The sequence below is a fragment of the Mustela lutreola genome, chromosome X (assembly GCF_030435805.1).
Source record: "Mustela lutreola isolate mMusLut2 chromosome X, mMusLut2.pri, whole genome shotgun sequence".
Taxonomy (NCBI): domain Eukaryota; kingdom Metazoa; phylum Chordata; class Mammalia; order Carnivora; family Mustelidae; genus Mustela; species Mustela lutreola.
In genome coordinates this window covers 71,702,660-71,715,377 of record NC_081308.1, presented here as the reverse complement: position 1 = coordinate 71,715,377, position 12,718 = coordinate 71,702,660, and the positions used below count along the sequence as shown (strand labels likewise).

The following is a 12,718-nucleotide window of genomic DNA, read 5'->3' as shown; positions in this document are numbered from 1 at the left end:
AGAAGAGAGAATAAGTGGTCTAGAGGAAAAGCAGATGGAAAGTAAGGAAGTTGAAGAAAAAAGAGAAAAACAATTAATACAATGTAAAGAAAGGCCTTGAGAATTTTTTTTTTTTTTTACTGTTCAAATTTTATTTGGTATTTTAGTTGGTACAACAACACTTAGTTAGTTGTATGGTCTTTTTACATTATATGGCAATGTACACTATATTCTGACATACATGGTACACGAAGTAAGATCCTTTCGAACAGTTACGCATGATACATGCAATAATGAATTTATACGTTGGAGCCCAGGATGTGACTGACTAGAAAAGATGGACTAGGCATGTTGGGTGAAGGAACCTGAAGTCCTAGAACACACAGGAAATACTCATCTGGTTTGAAGAGCACCTGCTGCATATGCAATATTGGCAGTGGTGCCTCTGAGATGAACCCATTTAGGACTATAAAGGCAGGTATCATTCAGCATCAGGGTATAGCTGCAGGGTTTACTGAACCATTCGTATTTAGAAATTTAGGAAACTGATGTTTTTTCTTTATGCCATTTTGATATTATTTAAGTAACAGATCAGATAATAAGGACAATGTACACAACCTCCAACTAAAACCCTGTCGTAGTCTAGACAGGGAAGTGGTACATTAGAAAACTTTAAAACTGCAGCTCCTTTTGGATCCCCCAGAGTGTATCTGCACTCTTCTTCAAACGGGCCTCTTCCTCAGTAGTTAGAGTCACCTTCACAACATCTGAAATTCCATTCTGTCCCAAGATGCAAGGAACACTAAGGAAGACATCATCTTTAATTCCATAGAGACCCTTAATCATGGTGGAAATTGGATGCACCCGCCTAAGATTCTTCATTATACTTTCTGCCAAATCTGCCACAGACAGTCCAATGGCCCAGGAAGTGTAGCCTTTCAGTTTGATCACCTCATAGGCACTGTCAACCACCTGTTTGTGAACCTCTTTCCACTGTTCCTTATCTGCATCAGTGCCTAAGTCAGGGTGCAGATTCTTCAGAGACACACCAGCAATGTTTACTCCACTCCATACAGGCACACTGGAGTCTCCATGCTCCCCGAGGATCCACCCGTGACAGCTTAACGGGTGAACTCCCAACCTTTCCCCCATTAGGTAACGGAACAGGGCTGAATCCAGATTACAACCACTTCCAATAACACGGTTTTTGGGAAAGCCACTTATCTTCCAAGCCACATAGGTCAAGATATCCACTGGATTGGAAACAACAAGCAACTTGCAGTTTGGGCTGTATTTGACAACATTAGGAATGATGAACTTAAAGATGTTCACGTTACGCTGGACCAAATTAAGACGGCTTTCTCCCTCTTGCTGACGTGCCCCAGCTGTGATAATAACCAACTTGGAGTTTGCGGTCACATTATAGTCTTTGCCAGAGACAATTTTTGGTGTTCTAAGGAAAAGGCTTCCATGCTGGAGATACATCATCTCTCCCTTCAGTTTGTCTTCCATGACATCAACAAGAGCAAGTTCATCTGCCAAGTCCTTCATTAAGATACTGATGGCACAAGCCATGCCAACAGCACCAACCCCAACAACTGTAATCTTATTTTGGGGGACATGTTCTTCCTTAAGAAGATTCTGTATCAGCTGGTCTTTGAGAGTTGCCATTTTGGACTTAGAACCAAAAGGAATCGGGAGTGCACGTCGGGAGGGCGAGCATCAGCAGCGCGCGAGACTGAATCCGGACTTGGCGGCAGCGGCTCCGACCGGCCTTGAGAATTTAATGATGACTTCAACAGAACCAATGTCAGAATCACCAGAATCCAAGAGGGGGTGGAAAAAGAGAACGTTAGAAAGTGTATTTGAAGCGACCATGCCTGAGAATTTTCCTAATCTGGGGAAGGAAACAAGCATTCATATCTAGGTAGAGATGACCCCACCCAAAATCAGGAAAAAGGTATCAACACCCTGACATATAATAGTGAAGCATGCAAATCTTAGAGCCAAGGAAGCTATCTTAAAAGCATCAAGGGAGAGAAGATTCCTTGTGTACTGAGGGAGGAACTTCAGAATAAAATTAGGCCTGTCCACAGAAATCTGGCAGATAGGAAATGCTAGCAAGATATATATTCAGGGTTCTAAGTCAGAAGAACACACAGCCAAGAATATTTTATCCAGCATGATTAACTTTCAGAATGGAAAGAGAAAAAGAGCTTCCAGGAAAAATAGAAACAGAAAGAATATGTGACCAAAAAGCCAGTTCTGCAAGATATACTAAGGGGTAAACTTTGAGTGAAGAGAGACCTCAAGAGTAACATAGATCAAAAAGTAACAGAGACAATCTGAGACAGGGATTCTACAGGCAGTACAATGGCACTAAATTCATATCTTTCAATGGGTATTCAGGATTTAAATGGTATAAATGCTTCCATCAAAAGACAAATAATATCATATTTCATAAAAAATCAGGAGCCATCCATATTCTGTATAGAAAAGACTTGTATTGAACCTAAGCCACCTCCAGATTGAAGGTGAAGAGATGGAGAATGATTTATCATGCAAATGGACCTCAAAAGAGAGCTGAGGTAACAATCCTTACATGAGACAAAATAGATTTTAAACCAGACTATCAAAAGAGATGTAGAAGGACACTATTTCGTACTCAAAGGGTCTATCCAACAAGAAGACCTAACAATTTTAAATATCTATGCTTCCAACGGGGGGACAGCCAATAATATAAACCAATTAATATCTAAAGTAAAGAAACATATTGATAATAATACATTAATAGTAGGGAACCTCAACAATGGATAGATCATCTGAGAAGATCAGCAAAGAAACAAGGGCTTTCATTGACATATTGGCCCAGATGGCTTCACAAATATATATAAAACATTCCATCTTAAAACAACAGAATATTCATTCTAATTGAGTGCACATGGAACATTCTCTGGAATAGATCATGTACTGGGTCACAAATCAGGTCTCAACCAATATCAAAAGACTGAGATCATTCCCTGCATATTTTCAGACCACAATGCTTTGAAACTGGAACTCACCTACAAGGAGAAACTTGAAAGGAATTCAAACACCTGGGGGTTAAAGCACATCCTGCTAAAGGATGAATGGCCAACCAGAAAATTAAAGAAGAACTTAAGTAATTCATGCAAACTAATGAAAATGAAAAGACATTGATTTAAAACTTAAGGGGCACTGCAAAGGTGATCCTAAGACTGAAATACAGAGCAATCCCAGCCACTCATTTAAAAAAGTTGGAAAAATCCCAAATACACAAACTAACCTTACACCTAAAGGATCTAGAGAAAAAACAGCAAATGAAGCCTAAACCAAGCAGGAGAAGAGGTAACATAAATATTACAACAGAAATCAATACAATAGAAACCAGAAAAACAGTAGAACAAATCAAAAAAACTAAAAGCTGATTCTTTGAAAGAATCATTAAGATCAATAAATCTCTCACCAGAGATTATTATCCAAAAGAACAGAAACAGTACCCAAATTAATATAATCATGAATGAAAAGGGAGAGATCAGAAACAATACCAAGGAAATACAGGCAATTTTTAGAACTTATTATGAGAAACTATATGCCAACAAATTAGGCAATCTAGAAGAAAGGAATGTGTTCCTGGAAACTTATGAACTTCCAACACTAAAGCAGGTAGATGTACAATGTCTGAAAAGACCAATAGCAAGCAAAGAAATTGAAGCAGTAATGAAAAAAAAAATTTCCCAACAAACAAATCTCCCAAGACAGATAACTTCCCAGGGGAATTCTACCAAACATTTAAAGAAGCTATAATACCAATTCTGCTGAATCTGTTTCAAAAAACAGAAATGGAATGAAAACTTCCAAACTCAGTCTCTGAGGCCAGCATTACCTTGATTCAAAACCAGACAAAGACACTATGAAAAAGGAGAATTATAGACCAATTTTCCTAATGAATATGGGTGCCAAAATACTTACCAGAATACTAGCCAATAGGATCCCACATTACATTAAAATGATTATTCACCATGACCAGTTGCAGTTTACCCCTGGCATGCAAGGGTAGGTAAACATTCACTAATCAATCAACGTGATAGAACACATTAAGAAAAGAAGAGAGAATACCTATATCATTCATTCTTTTGATGTATAAAAAGCATTTGACAAAATATAGCATCCTTTCTCAAATAAAATTCTTCAATGTATAAAGATAGAGGGAACATACTCCAATATTATAAAAACCATCTATGAACACCCCCCCCCCAGCAAATATCAGTCTCAATGGGGAAAAAAATGAAAACTTTTCCCTTAAGGTCAGGAACAGGATGGGGATGCTCACTTTCACTACTTTTGTTCAACATAGAACTAAAAGTCCTAGCTTCAGCAATCAGAAAACAAAATCAAATGAAAAGCATTCAGATTGGCAAAGAATAAGTCAAACACTCCCTCTTTGTAGATTACATGATGATACTTTATGTGGAAAACCCAAAAGATGTCACCCCAAAATTAATAGAACTCACCACAATTCAGCAATGTGGCAGGATATGAAGTCAATGCACAGAAATCAATTGCATTTCTATACACTAACAATATAAACAAAGAGAAATTAAGTAATTGATTCTATTTATAATTGATGCCAAAAATATAGGATACATATGAATAAAACTAACCAAAAAGGTAATTGATCTATACTCTAGAAACTACAGAACACTTCTGAAGGAAATTGAGGAAGACATAAAGAAATGGAAAAACATGTTCATGGATTGGAAGAATAAACATTGTTAAAACATCTATGCTGACCAGAGTAATCCACACTTTCAATGCAATCCCCTTCAAAATAAAATTAACATTTTTCACAGAGCTGGAACAAACAATCCTAAAATTTGTATAGAATCAGAAGAGACCCTAAATAGCCAGGGGAATGTTGAAAAAGAAAACCAGCCTAGGGGTATCACAGTATCTGATTTCAAGCTCTATCAGAAAGCAGTGATCACCAAGACAACATGTGATTGTCACAAAAACAGACACATAGGTCAACACACCAGAAATGAACTTGCAACTCTATGGTCAACTATTCAAGGAAAAATATCCAATGGAAAGAAAGGCAGTCTCTTCAACAAATCGTGCTGGGAAAATTGGATAGACACATGCTGAAGAATGAAACTAGAATTCTCTTACACCATTCACAAAGATAAAACAAAAATGGATGAAAGACCTCAATGTGAGACGAGAATTCATCAAATACTAGAGGCGAACACAGACAGTAAATTTTTGACATTGGCCACAACAACTTCTTTCAAGAAACATCTCTAAAGATAAGGGAGGATCATAAGGGAAGAGAAGAAAAAATGAAACAAGATGAAACCAGAGAGGGAGACAAACCATAAGATATTTTTAACCTTAGGAAACAAAATGAGGGTTGCTGGAGGGAAAAGGGGGTGGGGGATAGGGGAGCCTGGGTGATGGATATTGATGAGAGTATGTGTTGTGGTGAGTGCTGGGTGTAAGACTGATGAATCACAGACTCTAGCCCTGAAACAATTAATACATTACATATAATTTACAAAAAAAAAAAAATTCATCTAGAAGACATCAAATTTTAAACATTTATGAAATATGCAAAAAATTACAAAATTTATGAAACAAACATTGGCAGATTTGAAAAAAAAGATAATATAAGTCTTACAAGAATAATTAGAAACTTCAAAATCCCATTTTTAGTAATGAACAGAACATCTAGACAGATGAGTAATATAGGACTTGAACAACACTGTAGAACAATTATACCTAATATACCTATATAAAACACTACACACAATTCTTCTCCAGTACACATGGAATATTCCAGGACATATTTTAGTCTTTGAAACAATTCTCAATACATTTTAAAAGATTGAAATTATGCAAATTTTCCCTGACCATATGAATTGAAGCTAACAAGCAATAATGGAAAAAAAAAACCTAGAAAATTCACAAAAATATATAAATTAAAAAAAAAACTGTTAAAAAATAGATGAGTCAAAAAAGAAATCACAGTAGAAATTAGCGAGTAATTTTAGATGAAAACTAAAATATAAAACAGCAAGATGCATGGGCTGCATTCAAAACTAGAAGTAATACCAAACAAGCAGAAACAATACTCAGTTTGTGATCTGTAAGTGTCATTGCCCACTAAAAAGAACAAGAAGCTTGGAGAAATGGCTGGCTCAAAGTCTGAATCAGGAATATATCAGATGATTCCACAGATATCTTAACATATCAGACATCCAGGAAGCCATCTAAGACTACTGGGATTGTGTTAAAAATACACAAAGGCCAAATCTCACCGGCCAAAGATGGGACTCTGTAAGCATCAATAAGATTAAAAACTGTAACACATCAAACATATGTGAAATATAAAAACACATGAAATATATACAGGTCTATCCATTTATAATAATACTTAAAAACTCAGTCACCTTTGGAGGCTGTGGGTATGCCAACTCATTATTGCAAAATATGTCCAAAACGTGCCTTAATATTACTGCAGAAGAAAAAGTAAGTCATACTATTATGACAGATTAAAACAAACAAACAAAAACCCTAAAAACTAACCGGGCTGAAATTAAAAACACTGTAACTTAGAGGAAAAATTGACTGGATATGCTGACAACAAAGATGGAAGAATCAGAGGAACAAATCAGTGATATAGAAGATAAAATTATGGGGTGCCTGGGTGGCTCAGTGGTTCAAGCCTCTGCTTTTGGCTCAGGTCATAATCTTGGGATCCTGGGATCAAGCCTCACATCAGGTTCTCTGCTCAGCAGGAAGCCTGCTTCCTCCTCTCTCTGTGCCTGCTGCTCTGCCTACTTGTGATCTCTTTCTCTCTGTCAAATAAAAATTAAAAATCTTTAAAAAAAGAAGATAAAATTATGGAAAATAATGAAGCTGAAAAGATGAGGAAAAGAAAAATATTGGCTCACATATATAGACTTGGGAACTCAGCGACTCCATAAAGCATAAGAACATTCATATCATAGGAGTCTCATAGTGGGACAAAGAGGGCAGGTTTATTTGACTAAATTATAGCTGAAACCTTCCCTAATATGGGGATGAAAAGAGACATCCAAATCTATGAGGCATGGAGAATACCCATCAAAAGCAACAAAATAGGCCAACACCAAGACATATTATATTAAAACTTGGAAAACACAGATACAAGAAAAGAATAATGAAAGCCCATGGAAAAAGAAATCCCTAATTTACAAGGGAAGACAAAGAGAGCTCTTCCTCTACAATCAGGAGCAAGAGAGGGATATTCATTCTCATCATTGTTATTTAGCAGCATATCTACCCACAGAAACATGGCAGGCAAGAAGAGAGTTGTAAAATATACTCAACATGCTAAATGGGAAAATATGCAACCAAGAATACTTTATTCAGCAAAACTGCCTTTCAGAATAGAAGGAGAGATAAAGAGTTCCCCAGACAAAAACTAGTTTGTGACCACTAAACCATCCCTGCAAGAAATAGTAAAGGGGACTTTTTGAGTGGGAAATAAAGATCAAAAGTAACAAAGATTAGAAAGGAACAGAAAATCTCCAGAAAGACCATTCTTAAAGGTTATATATGACACTGTATTCATAGCTATCAATAGTCACTCTGAATGTAAATGGACTAAATGCTCCAATTAAAAGACATTGGGTTAAAAATGGATTAAATTTTTAAAAAATGGATTTAAAAAATCCGTCTATATGCTGTCTATGATAGACGCATTATAGACCTAAAGATAACTACAGATTGAAAGTGAGGGGGTGGCAAAAAATTAATCATGTCAATGGACATTAAAAGAAAACTGAAGTAGCAATACTGATATCAGACAAACTAGATTTTAAACCAAAGCCTATACAAGACATGAAGAAGGGCAGTATATCATAATAAAGGGTCTAGCCAAGAAGATTTGACAAGTGTAAATATTTATCCCACTAATATGGGAATATCCAAATATATAAATCAATTAACAACAACCTTAAAGAAACTAATTGATAAAAATACAATAATATTAAAGGATTTTAACACCCCACTACAAGTAATGGACAGAAGATCAACAAAGAAACAATGACTTTACATGACATACTGGACCAAATAGACTTAACAAACATATTCAGAACATGTCATTCTAAACCAGCAGAATACACATAGGAATACAGGGAACATACCTCAATATCATAAAGACCACTTATGAAAGACCCACAGCTAATATCATCCTCAATGGGAAAAATCTGATAGCTCTTCCTCTACAGTCAGGAGCAAGACAGGGATATTCACTCTCATCATTGTTATTTAACATAGTACTGGAAGTCCTAGCCTCAGAAATCAGACAACAACAACAAAAATATAAAAGCATCCAAATCAGAGGATATTAGCTGTGAACCACCTTACAGCCCAGGAATACATCCTTCCATTACAAATAGCTCCTCCACAGATAATCACACAAAACATATTTAAACAGAAAGCCAGATAATTACCTCAAAGTATTTAATATAAATAATATTTAATTGTTTGACTGTTTGACTTTTCAAGAAAGAGAAGGCAATAGTTGTAAGTAGTCTTATTCATGGTTAATATCCTTTCTCCATTATCAAAAGCAAGCATCCAAATCAAACATATGGAAGAGACCTATTTTTGCTAGATCCTTTGCATTTATAAGGAGGAGAAAAGAAACTATTCATTATTCACTAGAGTTTAAAATAAATGTGTTTGGTTGGAGACCACTATTATAATTTCTCTTGGTTCTCTGACCTTAACTTCACTTGGAAGATCACTCTCCTGGAAGGTGACATAAAATATTACAAAGTACCAATCCTAGCACTTGTGCCAAGTATTTGTTTCTAAAACCAAATCTGATTATTCTTTTATAAAGCTCCTATGAGGAATCTAGGTTGAGGCAGCATATCTTAATATGTATTATTACCTGGGCACTTGGGAGAAGATCAATAATTCAAATATTTGGATTTGAAATCTAGAACTAGAATTAATATCAGCATGAAAACCCCCCCATTATAATCCATTAATTCATTTATTTACTAAAAATATTTATTGGCTACCTATTACATAGAAGGAATTCTTTTAAGTGCTCTAGTGATACAATTTAACATGTCCTCATGCCATATTTTATTTGATGAGAAACATACAATGAAATTATATATATATATATATATATATATATATATATATATATATAAAGATTTTATTTATTTATTTGAGACAAGGAGAGAGATAGAGCACTAGTGGTGAAGAGAGGCAGAGGGAGAAACAAGCTCCCCAGTGAGCAGAGAGGCCAATATGGGACTTGATCCCAGGACATCAGGATCATGACCTGAGCCAAAGACAGAGGGCTTAACCAACTGAGCCACCCAGGTGCCCCATAAAATGACATATTTTATTTATTAAATATTTAAAATAAAAATAATAACTTATCATTTAAACAAATATAAAACATGAAAATATCTGAAAGTTGGGACATCTCTCAGTCAGATAAGTGTTCAACATTTTATTTATTTTATTTGACAGAAAGAGAGAGAGAACACAAGTAGGCAGACCAGCAGGAGGGGGGCAGGAGCAGGGACCCCCAGCTGAGTAGAGAGCCCAATGTTGGGCTCTATCCCAGGACCCTGGGATCATGACCTGAGCCAAAGGCAGTTGTTTAACCCACTGAGACACCCAGACGCCTCTATTATTAACTTTTTGAGCAACCTATATACCGTTTTCCAAAGTGGCTGCACCAGACTACATTCTCACCAACAGTGTAAGAGGATTCCCCTTTCTCCACATCCTCTCCAACATTTGTTGTTTCCTGCCTTATTAATTGTTGCCATTCTAACTGGTGTAATGTGGTATCTCATTGTGGTTTTGATTTGTATTTCCCTGATGGCTAGTGATGTTGAATTTTTTTTCATGTGTCTATTAGTCTTTTGTATGTCTTCTTTGAAGATATATCTGTTCATGTCTTCTGCCAATTTCTTGACTGGATTATTTGTGTTTTGGATGTTGAATTTGAGAAATTCTTTATAGATCTTGGATACCAGTCCTTTATCTGTAGTGTCATTTGCAAATATCTTCTCCCATTTGGTGGGTTGCCTTTTAGTTTTGTTGACTGTTTCCTTTCCTGTGCAGAAGCTCTCTATCATATAGAAATTCCAAAGGCTCACATTTTTTGTTTGTTTGTTTGTTTGTTTGTTTTCTTCCTTGCTTTTGGAGTCTTGAAAGAAGTCACTGTGGCCAATGCTGACTTTCTGATTTTTTAAAAAGTATTCTTCATGCCCAGCGTGGAGCCCAACATGTGGTTTAAACTTCTGAGATCAAGAGTTGAATGCTTTGGGGTGCCTGGGTGGCTCAGTTGGTTGAGCATCTGACTTTGGCTCAACTCATGATCCCAGGGTCCTGGGATTGAGCCCTGCATTGCCCTCTCTGCTCAGTGAAGTGGGGACTGTTTTTCCCTGAGGGTTTTTTTTTTAAGATTTTATTTATTTATTTGACAGACAGAGATCACAAGTAGGCAGAGAGGCAGGCAGAGAGAGAGGAGGAAGCAGGCTCCCTGCTGAGCAGAGAGCCCAATGAGGGGCTCACTCTCAGGACCCTGGGATCATGACCTGAGCCGAAAGCAGAGGCTTTAACCCACTGAGCCACTCAGGCGCCCCTTCCCTGAGGTTTAATGAAGAGAGGATTCAACAATCTTTCAGTTCTGAGCTGGAGATCAGAGCTAGCCATTTTCATTTTCATCATCTGATGTGAGGAAGGAAGCATTCAGGGAACAAAAGTCACAAAGAAGACTCTGAAGAAGATTGCAGTGAGTCCATGACCCTGGAAAGGGGCAGTGCAACAACGCCTAGGCAAAGAAAGCTGAAAATCAGTGCAGCAGGGCCCTCCAGGGGAAGATCAGCTGGTACAACAAGGGAATGCCAGTTTCCCAAACACAGAGAATTGATTGGAAAACAGTACATAGAAGTTGAGGTTTCTTCTCATAAATCTTTTATCTTTTATTTAATTTTTCCTTTTCTTTTTTACTATTTTTTCTATTTCACCTAGTTTCTTATTTTATCAACCCTTTATTTTTAAGTCTTTTTTTAACTTTCATTTTTATATTTATATTTTATAGATATATCTTCATTTTTTTGCCTCATTTCACTGTATTCAAATTTGTTTTTGTATATATAAGTTTTAGTTTCTTTGCAATTTTGAGATTTAGGATATTCTAACCAATTATACCCAGGGTGAAGTGGATCACCATGTTTTGTATACACAGGAGATTATATTCTCTCTTATTCTCTCTCTTTCTTTTTTATTTTTCTTTTCTTTTTGGTTTCTGACATCTTCGTACTTGTCTAGAGTGCATTTTGCTGGGGTTATGGTTGATATTTTTTTTTCTCTCATTCATCCATTCTTCTCTTAGCAAAATAACTAGAAGGAGGAATTCACAACAAAAGAAAGAACTTACACTCTGCCACAGATCTAACTGATATGGATCTAAGTAAAATCTCAGAGCTGGAGTTCAGGATAACAATTATAAAGTTAGTAGCTGGGATTAAAAAAAAAAGGCATAAAAGACCCTAGAGAATATCTAAGTGCAGAAATAAAATCTACTCAGGCCAAAATGAAAAATGCTCTGAGATGCAGTCTAAATTAGATGCTCTAACAGCTAGGGTAAATAAGGCAGAGGAGAGAGTAAGTGACATAGACAATAGGTTGATGGAGAGAAAGGAAGCTGAGGAAAAGAGAGAAAAACAATTAATGGACCACGAGGGGAGGCTTTGAGAAATCAGTGATATCATAAAGCAAAATAATATTAGAATTATTGGGGTCCCAGAGGTAGAATAAAAGGGGGGAACAGAATGTATATATGAGTAAATCATAGCTGAGAACTTCTCTAATCTGGGAAAAAAAAGAGGTATTCAATTCTAAGAGGCAGAGAGAATGCCCCCCGAAACCAATAAAAATAGATCAACACTCCAACATAAAATAATAAAGCTTGAAAATCTCAGAGATAAAGAGAAAATCCTGAAAGCAGCTTGAGGCAAGAGCTCCTTAACCTACAGTGGTATAAACGTTAAACTGGCATTAGACCCAGCTACAGAGACCTGGCAGGCCAAAAAGAGCTAGCATAATATATTTGGTGTACTAAATGAGAAAAAAAGTGAAGACAAGAATACTTTTATCCAGCAAGGCTGTCATTCAGAATGGAAGGAGAAATAGAGTGTAGAAGAACAAGACCTCAGTGGGTAAAATAAACAATTAAAACAGGAACATGCATATGTGGCAAAAACTGTATGCATATGACAAAAGCCAAACATTCACCCATCATTCTGTACTGAAAACATTGCTTGATGAAAACAGCAATGATGGAGAATAACATAGTTAGGCCTATGCTATGGAGGTTGACTTTCCCATCTCCTGCAGCCCTCCCCCCACACTTAATGCTTCACTAGGACTTGTGCTGATAATCATGCATATAGTTTCTTGCTGCCCCTCATATGATTGCTTTCTTGAGTTAATTTTTACTTGCTTCTGCATACTTTACATTCTGCAATAATAAAACCAAGAGTCCACTCAGACTTGGGGCTTCACTGCTGTGCCTTCACTTCTTGGCAGTGCCTGGTGGTGCAACCCCTTCAGTCTCTCTTTGTTCCACATTATTAGACCCAGAGTAATAATTTCATCTCTCAATTAATGCACTACATGACAAAAGGGT

The 12,718-nt window shown here is 36.5% G+C and overlaps 1 protein-coding gene across 2 annotated transcripts; it reads right to left on the bottom strand.

Annotated features, from left to right (window-relative positions):
- Nucleotides 1–489: 489 nt before the first annotated feature.
- On the bottom strand, nt 490–1,746 carry LOC131821851 (L-lactate dehydrogenase A chain-like). 2 transcript variants are annotated; one of them, XM_059158196.1, is made up of 2 exons: nt 964–1,746; nt 490–694 (listed from the first exon to the last, which is right to left on the bottom strand). In XM_059158196.1, the coding sequence occupies exons 1-2, from the start codon at nt 1,648–1,650 to the stop codon at nt 539–541; spliced, it is 843 nt and encodes a 280-aa protein (XP_059014179.1). In that variant the 5' UTR covers nt 1,651–1,746; the 3' UTR covers nt 490–538. The 2 variants fall into 2 exon arrangements, with proteins under 2 accessions (XP_059014179.1, XP_059014178.1); XM_059158195.1 differs by having other exon boundaries at nt 490–1,746.
- Between the last annotated feature and the right edge of the window lie 10,972 nt (nt 1,747–12,718).

Coding starts and splice junctions, on each gene's coding strand:
- LOC131821851 (XM_059158195.1), bottom strand. CDS start 1,650: ATGGCAACTCTCAAAGACCAGCTGATACAGAATCTTCTTAAGGAAGAA.